Genomic DNA, 18,602 nt, shown 5'->3' with positions numbered 1-18,602 from the left:
AGGCCTGATCTTTCAAATGGGTGTATGTACCTTTTAGGCTAGGTGAAGTGTTTTCATTTCTTCACCTCCACTCGTGAGGGAAATCTTGAATCTTACCCTGCCTGGAGCTCCAAATCCCTGGGTAGAAAGAGTGACTTAGTGCCCTTGAATCTGAAAACCTCATAATGTCACAAATATCACTAAAGCAGGTCCCTGGTGGCTAGAAATGCCCCAGAGCCCTGAAGGCTCTATTCTGATATGGTGACTGGGTTATTTTGTGCTGTTTTGGGCCGTGTGAAGTATTTTATTCTTACACCGCCACCCCAGGGAAAGACGTGAAATATTTTCCTGTGCGGAGCTCTATATCTCTGGGAAGAAGGGCTGACGTTGTCCCCTTTATTCTGGAAACCTCATAGTATCAGATATATTACTAAAACAGGTTCCTGGAAGCTAGGGATGGGCCAGGGTACCTGAAGGCTAAGATCTGAAACTGTGAATGGTGTTCATGTACGTCTTGGACTATGAGAAGTGTTTTATTTGTGTTTCCCTCTACCTACATATAAGGCGAAAACCTGTAATTAGCAGTAGACCTCAATCAGGCTGCCAGGCGCAGAATCTGATTTGTCGGCGCAGGTCGCACTCTTGACATGCCATTTGATTCAGGAGTGGTCCCCACCCCAGCAATCGGGCTCAATACAACATTGATAGTCACAGGCCTCACTCTGTACTGTGGGATGTATGATGTAACAATTAGATTGCGGTACATTACATTGCTGTTTTAGGCGCTCTCCACGACTTGCACGGGAGGGCGCTCTAGACTTAGGAATAGTATGATTTACTATTCGAACTCCAGCCTAAGTAAGGTAGGGAAGGTGTTGGAATAGTAAATCGCACTATTCCATAGTCTAGTGCGCCCTCCCGTGCAAGTCGTGGAAAAGACTTGCGTTGTAAATGCAGCGATCGAAATGTACTGCGGTGTTTTGACCGCGTTGTTAAGGTCGGTTCCCGTCCAAAGATGTCACCTGAGATGTAAACCTAACTCCAGCTGTGAACATCAGCTCAGCAGAGTGCCTCCATGCAGGTACTGGGGTCACCATTTCAGGTGCCTTCACACCTTCTGCTCTCACGCTGGGTGCCAATGTAGGTCTAACTCGGCCGCCTGCCTCTATTGTGTCACTGTGTGTTTATTATGTTTAGTGTGCCCCCGTCTCCTCCAGCTCGGCGCTTGGCAGTGAATGCCCTCTGGCTGCATGTGAAGCTACCAGCGCGCAGCCGCCTTGTGATGCCCGTGAGTCTTGAGCCCGGCCCGTGCCCCGCTGCTTGTAAAAATCCCCCGGCTGCCCCCGAGTCGTGGGTGCCACAGCCGAGGGTGCAGGCGCGCGGCGAGGGCCCCCCTGACCCCCGGGCCGGGGCCCCCTGTTGTTGTCTTCGCTTCCCCGCTCGGCCGGCGGAGCCCTGTGTTACTTCGGCCCGTTCCAGAACGCGCTCCCCGCGTCCCCCTGAGCCCCATTGTGATGCCACAGGGCCCGCTCCCTGCAGGAGGCCCCTCCCGCCCGCGGGCCGCCGCTCCCGGCCTCAGAGCGCGAGGGTGGACCGGGGGAAAGGGGCCCGGGGCCCGGGATTCAAGGCACGGGGGCGTCAGCCATCGGGGGAGGGCAGAGATTCACGGCGGATTACAAGCCTCTGAGGACGGGGTCGGCTGAAACGGGGGAGGGCACGGGAAGGGGTTGAAGTTGGGCTTCTTTTCATGTGTGTATGGGAGCGTGTGTTTAACGGATTGTGTTTAAAAACTTAGATAATCCGATAGTAGGAAACACAAAAGTCAGCTCGGAGCAGAGAGCCGAGTGCGCCTCGCACACAGCCCTCACTCCTCGGAACCAATCAGGGGCTGGCTCCTCCCTATATATGCACGGGGCTCGGGTTGGGAGGTACATTTCTGTTCTGTGACAGCGCCGAGACTCGTATTGCAATGGCAGAAACCGCTCCAGCCGCCGCGGCTCCTCCCGCTGAGGTCGCCCCCAAGAAGAAGCAGAAGAAAGCAGCGGGGGCCTCCAAGGCCAAGAAGCCTTCCGGTCCCAGCGTGTCCGACCTGATTTTGAAGTGTGTGACCGCCTCGGCCGAGAGGAAGGGAGTCTCCCTGGTGGCTCTGAAGAAGGCGCTGACCGCCGCCGGCTACGATGCGGACAAGAACAAGGGCCGCGTTAAGGTCTCCCTGAAGAGCCTGGTCAGTAAAGGCGCCCTAGCCCAGCTGAAGGGCACCGGGGCCTCCGGGTCCTTCAAAGTGAACAAGAAGCAGCTGGAGGGCAAGAAGGCAGCCAAGAAGACAGCTGCCAAGACCAAGAAGCCAGCGGCCAAGAAAGCTGCCCCTGCCGCCGCGAAGCCCAAAAAGGCTCCCGCGGGGGTCAAGAAGAGCCCGAAGAAGGTCAAGAAGCCAGCAGCAGCCAAGAGCCCCAAGAAGCCCAAGGCTGCCCCTGCCAAGAAGGCTGCCAAGAGCCCAGCGAAAGCCAAGGCGGCGAAGCCCAAAGTAGCCAAGAAAAGCCCTGCCAAGGTAGTCAAACCCAAGGCAGCCAAGCCCAAAGCAGCGAAGCCCAAAAAGGCAGCGCCCAAGAAGAAGTAAGGGCTGGCACCGAGACACTGCAAACACAACGGCTCTTTTAAGGGCCACCACCCTATCTAGAAGAGAGCGTGTTCCTCCCCACCTTTGCACCCACCCAATGGCCCCACTTCTCAAAAATAAACCGCACCATACATCCATAGCGCACTTTTCCACACGCGAGTGCCGCGTGTGATCTTGGCCATATAAACGGCTCTTTCGGTGCTGCGTGGATTGAAATCGTTATTACATAGAAAATAAGGGGGTCCGGGAGTTATAAGGCCTCCGTTTATAATACATGTGCAATAACGTGTGTGTCTCTGTGCTTTCACTGTACCCGGGCAGACTCTAAATAGTGTCTGCATAAAGCAGATGATTGTGAACTTTAATTGGAGCGCAGGTAACTGCGTGCTCCAGGGTGAGGGTAAAAAGCGGGTCTGGGAGTTATAAGACCTCAGTTTATTATAAACGTGTTTGTGTTGGTGCTTTCACTGTATCCGGGCAGACTCGATATAGCGCCTGCATAAAGCAGACGATTGTGAACTTTCAATCGAGCGCAGGTAACGGGGGCGTGTTCCAGAGTGACCAAGGGCAGTGTGCTTATGACATCTCGGGCTCCTCTCCCGGTTGACCGGGGTCGAGTCGTCCTCGTGACTACAAGTGGATGGACGGACGGAGACAAAGGCTGACCGAGGCGCGGGCTCCGGCGCCATCATCCAAGGGGGGGGTCTCTTTTATCCACAGCTCATTGGACAGCTAGGCTGCAGCCTCCAGTTCAGTATCCAATCGTTGCACACCGCGGGCTATTTTCGAACGTGGGGCGGTCTCCTCAGCCAACCAGAGCAGCCCTCCGTCTGTGAGGGCATAAATAGGGCTCTTTCCCTGGTAGACGCCATTCTTCTCTGCCTTCGCTGAGAGAGACCGCTCCCGCCATGGCCCGCACCAAGCAGACAGCCCGCAAGTCCACCGGCGGCAAAGCGCCCCGCAAGCAGCTGGCCACCAAGGCAGCCCGCAAGAGCGCGCCTGCCACCGGAGGAGTCAAGAAGCCTCACCGCTACCGGCCAGGCACCGTGGCTCTCCGCGAGATCCGCCGCTACCAGAAGTCCACCGAGCTCCTCATCCGCAAGCTGCCCTTCCAGCGCTTGGTGAGGGAGATCGCCCAGGACTTCAAGACCGACCTGCGCTTCCAGAGCTCCGCCGTCATGGCCCTGCAGGAGGCCAGCGAGGCCTACCTGGTCGGGCTCTTCGAGGACACCAACCTGTGCGCCATCCACGCCAAGAGGGTGACCATCATGCCCAAGGACATCCAGCTGGCCCGTCGCATCCGAGGCGAGAGGGCCTAAGGAGACGGACCGACCCGAACAACCACCACCACAACGGCTCTTTTAAGGGCCACCACCCTGTCACCTACGAGCTTCTCTTATCTGTCATGGCATGTGTTTTACAGGTTAGGGAGGGTGTGCTGTGAGTACCACGGTCACTGGGCAACTTATACCGGCTCTGGGTTAACCAGAGCACTCTGTGTTCACAGTGCATAAACGCCTGTTCAATGTGTCCATCTAATAATAAAAAGCCTTTTTATAGGGGGTTGTGCAGGGATCCGCTGGTCACAAGCCACCGCTTAAGGGGCATCTGTGTCCCCGGTACATCGGGTTCGTGTGTCTGATTTCGGGAACGTTTGCCCCGGGGTGAACTAACGCCGTTCCCCAGGGTCTTAAAAGTACAAACACAACGTTAAACCCGCTCACAGAGACACTGTTCGCCCCCAACATGGAAAACCATAAGCCCGGGGGGGGGGGGGGGGCAGATGTGTGAATTCCCCAGTGGGTTTATTGAACCTCATCGTTACAGTGCTCATGTGACACTTGGTCCCATTCATATAGACATGTTAATTTAAAGAGGCGGAACGGGTTGCCTGCTGTCGGCCCTCGGTCTGCAGCAAGCCCCGTGAGAGCGGGCCTTTCTGCACTTAACATTACCCTTAAAAAACACATATTCCAAAACACATTTCTCCGGTCATAATAGAAGCACGTTAGCTCTTAGGGGAGGAAGTGGTTGGCCCTTAAAAGAGCCGTTGTGTTCGTTGGGGTGCGCCTGGAAGCCTTACTTGGCGCTGGTGTACTTGGTGACGGCCTTGGTGCCCTCCGACACGGCGTGCTTGGCCAGCTCTCCGGGGAGCAGAAGGCGGACTGCGGTCTGGATCTCCCGGGAGGTGATGGTGCGCCGCGAGTTGTAGTGAGCCAGTTTGGAAGCCTCTGCAGCGATGCGCTCGAAGATGTCGTTCACGAAGGAGTTCATGATGCCCATGGCCTTGGAGGAAATGCCGGTATCCGGGTGCACCTGCTTCATCACTTTGTAAATGTAGATGGCATAGCTTTCCTTCCTGCTCCTCTTGCGCTTCTTCCCGTCCTTCTTGGGCGGCTTGGAGAGCGCTTTCTTGGAGCCCTTCTTGGGTGCCGGCGCGGACTTGGCTGGTTCAGGCATGGTCGACGCTCTTTCGCTGCTTGCTGTGGAGCCGAGAGAAATGATGCCTGGGCGTCCGGCACTTGTATTTATAGGCTGGGCGTGCAAAGCAGCTTCTTCCCGTTTCTCCTTTCTCATTGGCAGGGCCCCCACTTCCTATTGTAATGCGGTTCTGGGACACTGATTGGTTAAACAGAAGCCCGCCTCCCTCCATTGAAAAGTACTATCGGCGCCTAGCTGTCAACCAATCAGACGCTCCCGAAGTCTTTATATTACCGGAGTCCAGCAGAAGGCGCAGTACCATTCTCTCTGTTGTGTGACTGAGACCCTAGATCGATCGCCATGTCTGGACGCGGAAAGCAAGGAGGAAAGGCCCGCGCCAAGGCCAAGACACGCTCTTCCAGAGCCGGGCTCCAGTTCCCCGTGGGCCGTGTGCACAGGCTGCTCAGGAAGGGAAGCTACGCCGAGAGGGTGGGCGCCGGTGCCCCCGTCTATCTGGCTGCAGTGCTGGAGTACCTGACCGCTGAGATTCTGGAGCTGGCTGGCAACGCCGCCCGGGACAACAAGAAGACCCGCATCATCCCCAGACACCTCCAGCTGGCCATCCGCAACGACGAGGAGCTGAACAAGCTGCTGGGCCGAGTCACCATCGCCCAGGGAGGAGTCCTGCCCAACATCCAGGCCGTGCTGCTGCCCAAGAAAACCGAGAGCCACAAGGCACAGGGCAAAGCAAGCAAGTAAAGGCCCGCAGACCACCGTGGAAACGCACCCTAAACACAAAGGCTCTTTTCAGGGCCATCCACAGACTCCATCAAAGAGCGTATCCGTGCCGAGGTGTTACTCTGGCGGCTTCATAGATGCGGCAGCGCCCGCCACCGTAGCTTTGTAGTGGAGGGCATGCCCAAGCTCTGGCCGTACACTTTAATGTTGTCCCGTCCCAAAGCCTAGCATGAGGCAGACCATATCGATGTTTTTGTTATACATATATAATTTTTAATTTTCAGGGACACGTTTTGCAGACGTGCCCCAGCCGAGCGGGCACCGAACGCGAGGGTTAGGCGGGCCGCGGTGACAAGTGGGGGCCTGGAAGGGAGGAGTGTGTGTGTTTGACTGATCAGTGCACCGGCGGCAGCTGCTGAGCCAAGCCGAGCGGGCACCGAACGCGAGGGTTAGGCAGGCCGCGGTGACAAGTGGGGGGGGGGGGGGCTGGAAGGTAGGAGTGTGCGTGTTTGACTGATCAGTGCACCGGCGGCAGCTGCTGAGCCCCCCATCGGGAGCCCCTGACAGAGGCGGGCTGGGAGCGCGCTCTTTTTCAAACAATATATACATATATATTTTTTTCTTTTCATTTTTGGGGGACACATTTTGCAGGCTTGCCCCAGCCGGGCGCGGGATGTGGGCAGTGCTACGAGGTTGCAGGCGGCCAAACGCAGCGGGGTGGTGCCGGTGAGGCCGCTAACGTGTGTGGCTCCATTAAAACATACAGAGCCTTCTGCTTATATTGGACAGGGGGCTCCGAACGCAGGGGATGGGTGGCCCGCGGTCACAAGGGGAGGCCGGGAAGGGAGGTGCTTGCGTGTGTTTGACTGTGATCTGTGCACCGGCAGCGGCAGCTGCTGAGCCAGCCCATGACAAAGGCGGGCTGGGAGCCCGCTCTTTTTCAGAAGGCAACGGCCGCTCCAGCCCCCGCTTCCTGCAGAAGGCGGGCCGGGTCCGAGCTCTCCCGCCTCACAGGGCGTCACGTGGGCGCTTGGAGCTCCCGCGCAGGTCCGCTGAGCCTCCATAGAAAGCAGCCGGTGCTGGTTTTCCTCTTCATTTCTGCTCCCAGCACCGAGAAGAGAACATGTCTGGACGCGGCAAAGGAGGGAAGGGGCTCGGCAAAGGCGGCGCCAAGAGACACCGCAAGGTGCTCCGGGACAACATCCAGGGCATCACCAAGCCGGCCATTCGCCGCCTGGCGCGCCGTGGCGGAGTCAAGCGCATCTCCGGCCTCATCTACGAGGAGACCCGCGGGGTGCTCAAGGTTTTCCTGGAGAACGTGATCCGGGACGCCGTCACCTACACCGAGCACGCCAAGAGGAAGACCGTCACCGCCATGGATGTGGTCTATGCCCTGAAGCGCCAGGGCCGCACTCTCTACGGATTCGGCGGTTAAACCACGGAAAAAAAGGAAAAAAAAAACAACCCAAAGGCTCTTTTAAGAGCCGACCACCATGTCGTGTGAGAGCTGTGTCTATGAACTATTATCGCCGCAGCGCAGGGCTGCTATCTAGGCCCACACTCGCTCGGGAGGGGAGGAGGGGGGAACCCGGGGAGTTGCTCCGCAGCCACTCTGCTCTGGAAGGCACGGCCGGGAAGGCGGGTTTACCCCGTCCCACGGGCCCGCCACCATGGAGCTCTAAACTAGGGACCAAAGGTGGGTTCAGCCCGGCCCAGGGGCCCGCCACCGTGGAGCCCTTGCCTGGGGACCTACGGTGGGTTTAGCCCGGCCCGGCTGCCCGCCATCATGGAGCCCTTGTCTGGGGACCTACGGTGGGTTTAGCCCCGACCAGGGGCCCGCCATCATGGAGCCCTTGCCTGGGGGCCTACGGTGGGTTTAGCCCGGACCAGGGGCCCGCCATCATGGAGCCCTTGCCTGGGGACCTACGGTGGGTTTAGCCCGGAGCAGGTGCCCGCCATCATGGAGCCCTTGCATGGGGACCTAAGGCGGGTTTAGCCCGGCACAGGGCCCCACGAGTCACGCAGTTCTAAGGGGGGTGTTTAGACCGGCCCAGGTGCCCGCCATCATGGAGCCCTTGCATGGGGACCTAAGGCGGGTTTAGCCCGGCACAGGGCCCCACGAGTCACGCAGTTCTAAGGGGGGTGTTTAGACCGGCCCAGGTGCCCGCCATCATGGAGCCCTTGCATGGGGACCTAAGGCGGGTTTAGCCCGGCACAGGGCCCCACGAGTCACGCAGTTCACCGACTATTAAGCCCCCCACGTAGTGGGGGCTTACAGCGCCTGGCTGGGAAACAAAGTTGGAGATAGCGCGGCCGTTCCGCCGCCCGGCCATCTGGTCGCCGCAGCTCACTGGGCCATCTGGTCGCCCCTCTGTGGGTCGACCAGATGGCCCAGTGAGCTGCGGCGACCAGATGGCCGGGCGGCGGATTGGCCGCGCTAACTCCGACTTTGTTCTCCACCCAGGAGCTGTAAGCCCCCACTACGTGGGGGGCTTAATAGTCGATAAAATAGGGTTCCCATGCAGGCCCAAGGAAGCGGGTGTGGGATCCTAATTTTTGTGGTGAACCGCCATGTCCCTTTAGGGGTCCCTGTGGGCCTTTAAGCCCCCGTTTCAGTATTTTTATTTTTTTTGTGTGGGCATTTTGGTTCAAGGGGACGATGGCACTAATTCTACCCGGGGCTGGGGAGCTCAGATTCGGGTACAATTTCAGGTTCCCCCCCGTAGGTGGAGGTCGGAAAAAAAAAAACTTAAAAAAAAAAAACATACACGCATTTCTTTTTTTTTTTTAACAAACTCCTTAGGTTCAAGGGGACAAAGTCACTTTTTCTTCCCGGGGCTATGGAGCTCCGATTCGGGTAAAATGTCCGGTTTCCCCCCTTAGCTGGAGGTCGGCAAAAAAAAATAAACACACACACACACACACACACTTCTTTTTTTTTTTTTTTTTTACTAACTCCTTAGGTTCAAGGGGACAAAGTCACTTTTTCTTCCCGGGGCTATGGAGCTCCGATTCGGGTAAAATCTCAGTTTTCCCCCCTTAGCTGGAGGTCGGCAAAAAAAAAAAAAAGAAATAAACACACACATTTCTTTTATTTTTTTTTACTAACTCCTTATGTTCAAGGGGACACAGTCCCTTTTTCTTCCCGGGGCTATGGAGCTCCGATTCGGGTAAAATTTCCGGTTTCCCCCCTTAGCTGGAGGTCGGCAAAAAAATAAAAAATAAACACACACACATTTCTTTTTTTTTTTTTACTAACTCCTTAGGTTCAAGGGGACAAAGTCACTTTCACTTTTTCTACCCGGGGCTGTGGAGCTCCAATCCGGGTACAATTCCTGGTTTAACCCCTAAGCTGAAGGAGGGCCAAAAAAAGAAAAATAATAATTGTATATATATATATATATATATATATATATATCACAAATTAATTACAATAAGTCCCTCGCAGTATGGGATCTGAAAAAGTGTCTCTGTTCCATTTTTAGTCTCCAGGCACCCGTTTAAAACTGTTAACATTTATCACATTTTATTAAGGTTCAAGGGGACTAAGTCACTTTTTCTACAGAGGGCTATGGAGCTCCGATTAGGGTTATATTTCAGGATTTACCCCTTGGCTGGAGGTGGAGAAATACAAAACGTCATTCAAAAACCCCTTTACATTATCAGACATCAGTCTCCCAAGCCCATTTCTAGCCTCCAGGCACAGAGTGGCTATTTCTACTCAGAGCTATGGTGCTCCGCGCAATGTGAGATTCCCCCCTGTTACAGTATCAGCTCAAGGCTGTGGGCCCGTTTGCAGCCTCCATACACCTCTTTTAGTGATAATTGTAACATTTGGCGGAGTTAATCTTCAAAGGGGATACAGTTGCTCCTACTAGCCTGGGCTATGGAGCTCCGCGCAGGGTAAGATGTCAGGTTCCACTCCTGGCTGGAGGTGGGAAAACAGAATAATTCTTTATTCCAACACTGTATCTAACCCCTTTACAGTATCAGACCTAGGCCTGCAAGACCGTAGGCACATTTCCAGCCTCCAGGCACCTGTTTTAGTGATACTTGTGACATTAGGAAGCCTGCAGCTTCAAGGGGACAGAGTCACTCCTTCTACCCAGGGTAATGGAGCTCCGAACAGGGTAAGATTTCTGGTTATTCCCCTGGCTGGAGGTGTTAAAGCAAAACACTCCACATGCCCAATAAAGTCTATTTCACCCCTTCACTGTCTCAGGAAAGGCCTGCAAGGCCTTGGGCCTACTTCCAGTCTCACGGCACCAATTTTACTGATACCTGTGACATTTGGAGGTGTTAAGCTTCAAGGGGAAGAAGTCACACTTTCTACCCAGGGTTATGGAGCTCAGTGCAGGGTAAGAATTCAGGTTACCCCCCCTGGCTGGAGGTGTTAAAGCAAAACACTTCTCATGCCCAATAAAGTCTATTTCAACCCTTCACAGTATCAGGAAAGGCCTGCAAGGCCTTGGGCCTACTTCCACCCTCCAGGCACCAGTGTTTGTGATACTTGTGACATTTGGAGGTGTTCAGCTTCAAGGGGATGAAGTCACACCTTCTACCAAGGGTTATGGAGCTCAGCGCAGGGTAAGATTTCAGCTTTTCGCCCCTAGCTGGATGTGTTGAAGCAAAACACTTCTCATGCCCAATAAAGTCTATTTCAACCCTTCACAGTATCAGGAAAGGCCTGCAAGGCCTTGGGCCTACATCCATTCTCCAGGCACCAATGTTACTGATACCTGTGACATTTGGTGGTGTTAAGCTTCAAGGGTAAGAAGTCACACTTTCTACCCAGGGTTATGGAGCTCAGCGCAGGGTAAGACTTTAGGTTATCCCCCTGGCTGGAGGTGTCAAAGCAAAACACTTCTCATGCCCAATAAATTGTATTTCACCCCTTCACAGGATCAGGAAAGAGCTGCAAGGCCTCGTGCCTACTTCCAGGCACCAATGTTACTGACACCTGTGACATTTGGTGGTGTTAAGCTTCATGGGGAAGAAGTCACACCTTCTACCCAGGGTTATGGAGCTCAGCGCAGGGTAAGATTTCAGGTTATTCCCCCTGGCTCGAGGTGTTAAAGCAAAACACTTCACATGCCCAATAAATTGTATTTCACCCCTTCACAGTATCAGGAAAGGCCTGCAAGGCCTTGGGCCTACTTGCAGCCCCCCAGGCACCAATGTTACTGACACCTGTGACATTTGGTGGTGTTAAGCTTCAAGGGGAAGATGTCACACCTTCTACCCAGGGTTATGGAGCTCAGCGCTGGGTAAGAATTCAGGTTATCCCCCTGGCTGGAGGTGTTACAGCAAAACACTCCACATGCCCAATAAAGTTTATTTCACCCCTTCACAGTATCAGGAAAAGCCTGCAAGGCCTTGGGCCTACTTCCAGCCTCCAGGCACCAATGTTACTGATGCCTGTGACATTTGGTGGTGTTAAGCTTCAACGGGATGAAGTCACACCTTTTACCCAGGGTTATGGAGCTCAGCTCAGGGTAAGATTTCAGGTTATCGCCCTGGCTTGAGGTGTTAAAGCAAAACACTTCACATGCCCAATAAAGTCTAGTTCACCCCTTTCACAGTATCAGGAAAGGCCTGCAAGGCCTTGTGCCTACTTCCAGCCCCCAGGCACCAATGTTACTGACACCTGTGACATTCGGTGGTGTTAAGCTTCAAGGGGAAGAAGTCACACCTTCTACCCAGGGTTATGGAGCTTAGCGCAGGGTAAGATTTCAGGTTATCGCCCTGGCTTAAGGTGTTAAAGCAAAACACTTCACATGCCCAATAAAGTCTATTTTACCCCTTTCACAGTATCAGGAAAGGCCTGCAAGGCCTTGTGCATACTTCCAGCCTCCAGGCACCAATGTTACTGATACCTGTGACATGTGGTGGTGTTAAGCTTCAAGGGGATGAAGTCACACCTTTTACCCAGGGTTATGGAGCTCAGCGCAGGATTTCAGGTTATCGCCCTGGCTTGAGGTGTTAAAGCAAAACACTTCACATGCCCAATAAAGTCTATTTCACCCCTTTCACAGTATCAGGAAAGGCCTGCAAGGCCTTGTGCCTACTTCCAGCCTTCAGGCACCAATGTTACTGATACCTGTGACATTTGGAGGTGTTAAGCTTCAAGGGGATGAAGTCACACCTTCTACCCAGGGTTATGGAGCTCAGCGCAGGGTAAGATTTCAGGTTATCGCCCTGGCTTGAGGTGTTAAAGCAAAACACTTCACATGCCCAATAAAGTCTATTTCACCCCTTTCACAGTATCAGGAAAGGACTGAAAGGCCTTGGGCCTACTTCCAGCCTCCAGGTACCAATGTTACTGACACCTGTGACATGTGGTGGTGTTAAGCTTCAAGGGGATGAAGTCACACCTTTTACCCAGGGTTATGGAGCTCAGCGCAGGGTAAGATTTCAGGTTATCCCCCTGGCTTGAGGTGTTAAAGCAAAACACTTCACATGCCCAATAAAGTCTATTTCACCCCTTCACAGTATCAGGAAAGGCCTGCAAGGCCTTGGGCCTTCTTCCAGCCACCAGGCACCAATGTACTGATACCTGTGACATTTGGTGGTGTTAAGCTTCAAGGGGATGAAGTCACACCTTCTACCCAGGGTTATGGAGCTCCTCGCAGGGTAAGATTTCAGGCTTCACCCCAGGCTGGAGGCGTGAAATTAGAACAATTACCATACACAGCAATGTGTATTTCACCCATTCACAGTATCAGGAAAGGCCTGCAAGGCCTTGGGCCTACTTCCAGCCTCCAGGCACCAATGTTACTGATACCTGTGACATGTGGTGGTGTTAAGCTTCAAGGGGAAGAAGTCACACCTTCTACCCAGGGTTATGGAGCTCAGCGCAGGGTAAGAATTCAGGTTATCCCCCTGGCTGGAGGTGTTAAAGCAAAACACTCCACATGCCCAATAAAGTCTATTTCACCTCTTCACAGTATCAGGAAAGGCCTGCAAGGCATTGGGCCTACTTCCAGCCTCCAGGCACCGATGTTACTGATACCTGTGACATGTGGTGGTGTTAAGCTTCAAGGGGAAGATGTCACATCTTCTACCCAGGGTTATGGAGCTCAGCGCAGGGTAAGATTTCAGGTTATCCCCCCTGGCTGGAGGTGTTAAAGCAAAACACTTCACATGCCCATTAAAGTCTATTTCACCCCTTCACAGTATCAGGAAAGGCCTGCAAGGCCTTGTGCCTGCTTCCAGCCTCCAGGCACCAATGTTACTGATACCTGTGACATGTGGTGGTGTTACGCTTCAAGGGGACGAAGTTGTACCTTTTACCCAGGGTTATGGAGCTCAGCGCAGGGTAAGATTTCAGGTTATCACCCTGGCTGGAGGTGTTAAAGCAAAACACTTCACATGACCAATAAAGTCTATTTCACCCCTTCACAGTATCAGGAAAGGCCTGCAAGGCCTTGTGCCTACTTCCAGCCTCCAGGCACCAATGTTACTGATACCGGTGACATTTGGAGGTGTTAGGCTTCAAGGGTATGAAGTCACACCTTCTACCCAGGGTTATGGAGCTCAGTGCAGGGTAAGAATTCAGGTTATCCCCCTGGCTGGAGGTGTTAAAGCAAAACACTTCACATGCCCATTAAAGTCTTTTTCACCCCTTCACAGTATCAGGAAAGGCTCTGTGCCTACTTCCAGCCTCCAGGCACCAATGTTACTGATACCTGTGACATTTGGTGGTGTTAAGCTTCAAGGGGAAGAAGTCACATCTTCTACCCAGGGTTATGAAGCTCAGCGCAGGGTAAGAATTCAGGTTATCGCCCTGGCTTGAGGTGTTAAAGCAAAACACTTCACATGCCCAATAAAGTCTATTTCACCCCTTCACAGGATCAGGAAAGGCCTTGTGCCTACTTCCAGCCTCCAGGCACCAATGTTACTGATACCTGTGACATTTGGTGGTGTTAAGCTTCAAGGGGAAGAAGTCACACCTTTTACCCAGGGTTATGGAGCTCAGCGCAGGGTAAGATTTCAGGTTCTCACCCTGGCTTGAGGTGTTAAAGCAAAACACTTCACATGCCCAATAAAGTCTATTCCACCCCTTCACAGTATCAGGAAAGGCCTTGTGCCTACTTCCAGCCTCTTGGCACCAATTTCACTGACACTTGTGACATTTGTAGGTGTTCAACTTCAAGGGGATGAAGTTGCACCTTCTACCCAGGGTTATGGAACTCAGCGCAGGGTAAGATTCCAGGCTTCACCCCTGACTGGAGGTGTTAAAGCAAAACACTTCTCATGCCCAATAAAGTCTATTTCACCCCTCCACAGTATCAGGAAAGGCCTGCAAGGCCTTGGGCCTACTTCCAGCCTCCTGGCACCAATTATACTGATACCTGTGACATTTGGAGGTGTTAAGCTTCAAGGGGATGAAGTCGCACCTTCTACCCAGGGTTATGGAGCTCCGCGCAGGGTAAGAATTTAGGTCATCCCCCTGGCTGGAGGTGTTAAAGGAAAACACTTCACATGCCAAATAAAGTCTATTTCACCCCTCCACAGTATCAGGGAAGGCCTGCAAGGCCTTGTGCCTACTTCCAGCCTCCAGGCACCAATGTTACTGATACCTGTGACATATGGTGGTGTTAAGCTTCAAGGGGATGAAGTCACACCTCTTACCCAGGGTTATGGAGCTCAGCGCAGGGTAAGATTTCAGGTTATCGCCCTGGCTTGAGGTGTTAAAGCAAAACACTCCACATGCCAAATAAAGTCTATTTCACCCCTTCACAGTATCAGGAAAGGCCTGCAAGGCCTTGGGCCTACTTCCAGCCTCCAGGCACCAAAGTTACTGATACCTGTGACATTTGGTGGTGTTAAGCTTCAAGGGGAAGAAGTCACGCCTTCTACCCAGGGTTATGGAGCTCAGTGCAGGGTAAGAATTCAGGTTATCCCCCTGGCTGGAGGTGTTAAAGCAAAACACTTCACATGCCCATTAAAGTCTATTTCACCCCTTCACAGTATCAGGAAAGGCCTGCAAGGCCTTGTGCCTACTTCCAGCCTCCAGGCACCAATGTTACTGTTACCTGTGACATGTGGTGGTGTTAAGCTTCAAGGGGATAAAGTCACACCTTTTACCCAGGGTTATGGAGCTCAGCGCAGGGTAAGATTTCAGGTTATCCCCCTGGCTTGAGGTGTTAAAGCCAAACACTCCACATGCCCAATAAAGTCTATTTCACGCCATCACAGTATCAGGAAAGGCCTGCAAGGCCTTGTACCTACTTCCAGCCTCCAGGCACCAATGTTACTGATACCTGTGACATTTGGTGGTGTTAAGCTTCAAGGGGAGGAAGTCACACCTTCTACCCAGGGTTATGGAGCTCAGCGCAGGGTAAGAATTCAGGTTATCCCCCTGGATGGAGGTGTTAAAGCAAAACACTTTGCATGCCCATTAAAGTCTATTTCACCCCTTCACAGTATCAGGAAAGGCCTGCAAGGCCGTGTGCCTACTTCCAGCCTCCAGGCACCAATGTTACTGATACCTGTGACATGTGGTGGTGTTAAGCTTCAAGGGGATGAAGTCACACCTTCTACCCAGGGTTATGGAGCTCAGCGCAGGGTAAGAATTCAGGTTATCCCCCTGGCTTGAGGTGTTAAAGCAAAACACTTCACATGCCCTATAAAGTCTATTTCACCCCTTCACAGTATCAGGAAAGGCCTTGTGCCTTCTTCCAGCCTCTAGGCACCAATTTCACTGACACTTGTGACATTTGTAGGTGTTCAACTTCAAGGGGATGAAGTTGCACCTTCTACCCAGGGTTCTGGAACTCAGCGCAGGGTAAGATTTCAGGTTATCGCCCTGGCTTGAGGTGTTAAAGCAAAACACTCCACATGCCAAATAAAGTCTATTTCACCCCTTCACAGTATCAGGAAAGGCCTGCAAGGCCTTGGGCCTACTTCCAGCCTCCAGGCACCAAAGTTACTGATACCTGTGACATTTGGTGGTGTTAAGCTTCAAGGGGAAGAAGTCACGCCTTCTACCCAGGGTTATGGAGCTCAGTGCAGGGTAAGAATTCAGGTTATCCCCCTGGCTGGAGGTGTTAAAGCAAAACACTTCACATGCCCATTAAAGTCTATTTCACCCCTTCACAGTATCAGGAAAGGCCTGCAAGGCCTTGTGCCTACTTCCAGCCTCCAGGCACCAATGTTACTGTTACCTGTGACATGTGGTGGTGTTAAGCTTCAAGGGGATGAAGTCACACCTTTTACCCAGGGTTATGGAGCTCAGCGCAGGGTAAGATTTCAGGTTATCCCCCTGGCTTGAGGTGTTAAAGCCAAACACTCCACAAGCCCACTAAAGTCTATTTCACACCTTCACAGTATCAGGAAAGGCCTGCAAGGCCTTGTACCTACTTCCAGCCTCCAGGCACCAATGTTACTGATACCTGTGACATTTGGTGGTGTTAAGCTTCAAGGGGAGGAAGTCACACCTTCTACCCAGGGTTATGGAGCTCAGCGCAGGGTAAGAATTCAGGTCATCCCCCTGGCTGGAGGTGTTAAAGCAAAACACTTTGCATGCCCATTAAAGTCTATTTCACCCCTTCACAGTATCAGGAAAGGCCTGCAAGGCCGTGTGCCTACTTCCAGCCTCCAGGCACCAATGTTACTGATACCTGTGACATGTGGTGGTGTTAAGCTTCAAGGGGATGAAGTCACACCTTCTACCCAGGGTTATGGAGCTCAGCGCAGGGTAAGAATTCAGGTTATCCCCCTGGCTTGAGGTGTTAAAGCCAAACACTCCACAAGCCCACTAAAGTCTATTTCACACCTTCACAGTATCAGGAAAGGCCTGCAAGGCCTTGTACCTACTTCCAGCCTCCAGGCACCAATGTTACTGATACCTGTGACATGTGGTGGTGTTAAGCTTCAAGGGGATGAAGTCACACCTTCTACCCAGGGTTATGGAGCTCCGCGCAGGGTAAGAATTTAGGTCATCCCCCTGGCTGGAGGTGTTAAAGGAAAACACTTCACATGCCAAATAAAGTCTATTTCACCCCTCCACAGTATCAGGGAAGGCCTGCAAGGCCTTGTGCCTACTTCCAGCCTCCAGGCACCAATGTTACTGATACCTGTGACATTTGGTGGTGTTAAGCTTCAAGGGGAGGAAGTCACACCTTCTACCCAGGGTTATGGAGCTCAGCGCAGGGTAAGAATTCAGGTCATCCCCCTGGCTGGAGGTGTTAAAGCAAAACACTTTGCATGCCCATTAAAGTCTATTTCACCCCTTCACAGTATCAGGAAAGGCCTGCAAGGCCGTGTGCCTACTTCCAGCCTCCTGCCACCAATTATACCGATACCTGTGACATTTGGAGGTGTTAAGCTTCAAGGGGAAGAAGTCATATCTTCTACCCAGGGTTATGGAGCTCAGCGCAGGGTAAGAATTTGGGTTATCCCCCTGGCTGGAGGTGTTAAATTAAAACACTTCACATGCCCAATAAAGTCTGTTTCACCCCTTCACAGTATCAGGAAAGGCCTGCAAGGCCTTGGGCCTACTTCCAGCCTCCAGGCACCAATGTTACTGATACCTGTGACATGTGGTGGTGTTAAGCTTCAAGGGGATGAAGTCACACCTTCTACCCAGGGTTATGGAGCTCCGCGCAGGGTAAGAATTTAGGTCATCCCCCTGGCTGGAGGTGTTAAAGGAAAACACTTCACATGCCAAATAAAGTCTATTTCACCCCTCCACAGTATCAGGGAAGGCCTGCAAGGCCTTGTGCCTACTTCCAGCCTCCAGGCACCAATGTTACTGATACCTGTGACATTTGGTGGTGTTAAGCTTCAAGGGGAAGAAGTCACATCTTCTACCCAGGGTTATGGAGCTCAGCGCAGGGTAAGAATTTGGGTTATCCCCCTGGCTGGAGGTGTTAAATTAAAACACTTCACATGCCCAATAAAGTCTGTTTCACCCCTTCACAGTATCAGGAAAGGCCTGCAAGGCCTTGTGCCTACTTCCAGCCTCCAGGCACCAATGTTACTGATACCTGTGACATGTGGTGGTGTTAAGCTTCAAGGGGATGAAGTCACACCTTCTACCCAGGGTTATGGAGCTCAGTGCAGGGTAAGAATTCGGGTTATCCCCCTGGCTGGAGGTGTTAAAGCAAAACACTTCACATGCCCAATAAAGTCTATTTCACCCATTCACAGTATCAGGAAAGGCCTGCAAGGCCTTGGGCCTACTTCCAGACCCCAGGCACCTGTTTTTGTGATACTTGTGACATTTGGAGGTGTTCAGCTTCAAGGGGATGAAGTCACACCTTCTACCCAGGGTTATGGAGCTCCGCACGAGGTAAGATTTCAGGTATCACCCCTGCCTAGATGTGTGAAAACTCAAAACATCACATACACAACAAAGTGTATTTCCCTCCTTTACAGTTACAGGGAAAGGTCCGCAAGGCCTCTGGCCTACCTCCAGCCTCCAGGCAGCAGTTTTAATGAAACTTGTGACATTTGGCGGTGTTAAAGTTCAAGGGGACGAAGTTGTACCTTCTACCCAGGGTTATTGAGGTCAGCGCAGGGTAAGATTTCAGGTTATCACCCTGGCTGGAGGTGTTAAAGCAAAACACTTCACATGCCCAATAAAGTCTATTTCACCCCTTCACAGTATCAGGAAAGGCCTGCAAGTCCTTGTGCCTACTTCCAGCCTCCAGGCACCAATGTTACTGATACCTGTGACATGTGGTGGTGTTACGCTTCAAGGGGATGAAGTCACACCTTTTACCCAGGGTTATGGAGCTCAGCGCAGGGTAAGAATTCAGGTATGCGCCCTGGCTTGAGGTGTTAAAGCAAAACACTTCACATGCCCAATAAAGTCTATTTCACCCCTTTCTCAGTATCA

General features: G+C 52.6%; 5 protein-coding genes across 5 annotated transcripts; 4 read left to right on the top strand and 1 right to left on the bottom strand.

Moving 5' to 3' along the window:
- Positions 1 to 1,886: 1,886 nt before the first annotated feature.
- Positions 1,887 to 2,596, top strand: LOC144807530 (histone H1.01-like). Its single transcript, XM_078673164.1, has one exon. The coding sequence runs from the start codon at positions 1,949 to 1,951 to the stop codon at positions 2,594 to 2,596; it is 648 nt and encodes a 215-aa protein (XP_078529290.1). The 5' UTR covers positions 1,887 to 1,948.
- A 674-nt stretch (positions 2,597 to 3,270) lies between these two features.
- Positions 3,271 to 4,356, top strand: LOC144807523 (histone H3). The gene has a single exon (XM_078673158.1). It carries the CDS (start codon positions 3,505 to 3,507, stop codon positions 3,913 to 3,915), a length of 411 nt encoding a protein of 136 aa, XP_078529284.1. The 5' UTR covers positions 3,271 to 3,504; the 3' UTR covers positions 3,916 to 4,356.
- Positions 4,357 to 4,624: 268 nt separating this feature from the next.
- Positions 4,625 to 5,156, bottom strand: LOC144807510 (histone H2B 1.2-like). Its single transcript, XM_078673145.1, has one exon. It carries the CDS (start codon positions 5,054 to 5,056, stop codon positions 4,676 to 4,678), a length of 381 nt encoding a protein of 126 aa, XP_078529271.1. The 5' UTR covers positions 5,057 to 5,156; the 3' UTR covers positions 4,625 to 4,675.
- Positions 5,157 to 5,315: 159 nt separating this feature from the next.
- Positions 5,316 to 5,998, top strand: LOC144807571 (histone H2A type 2-C-like). The gene has a single exon (XM_078673211.1). The coding sequence runs from the start codon at positions 5,378 to 5,380 to the stop codon at positions 5,774 to 5,776; it is 399 nt and encodes a 132-aa protein (XP_078529337.1). The 5' UTR covers positions 5,316 to 5,377; the 3' UTR covers positions 5,777 to 5,998.
- Positions 5,999 to 6,329: 331 nt separating this feature from the next.
- Positions 6,330 to 7,588, top strand: LOC144807542 (histone H4). The gene has a single exon (XM_078673177.1). The coding sequence runs from the start codon at positions 6,879 to 6,881 to the stop codon at positions 7,188 to 7,190; it is 312 nt and encodes a 103-aa protein (XP_078529303.1). The 5' UTR covers positions 6,330 to 6,878; the 3' UTR covers positions 7,191 to 7,588.
- The last annotated feature ends 11,014 nt before the right edge of the window (positions 7,589 to 18,602 follow it).

The sequence above is a fragment of the Lissotriton helveticus genome, unplaced genomic scaffold (genome assembly GCF_964261635.1).
Source record: "Lissotriton helveticus unplaced genomic scaffold, aLisHel1.1 SCAFFOLD_559, whole genome shotgun sequence".
Taxonomy (NCBI): domain Eukaryota; kingdom Metazoa; phylum Chordata; class Amphibia; order Caudata; family Salamandridae; genus Lissotriton; species Lissotriton helveticus.
This window is presented reverse-complemented; position numbering and strand designations above follow the sequence as displayed.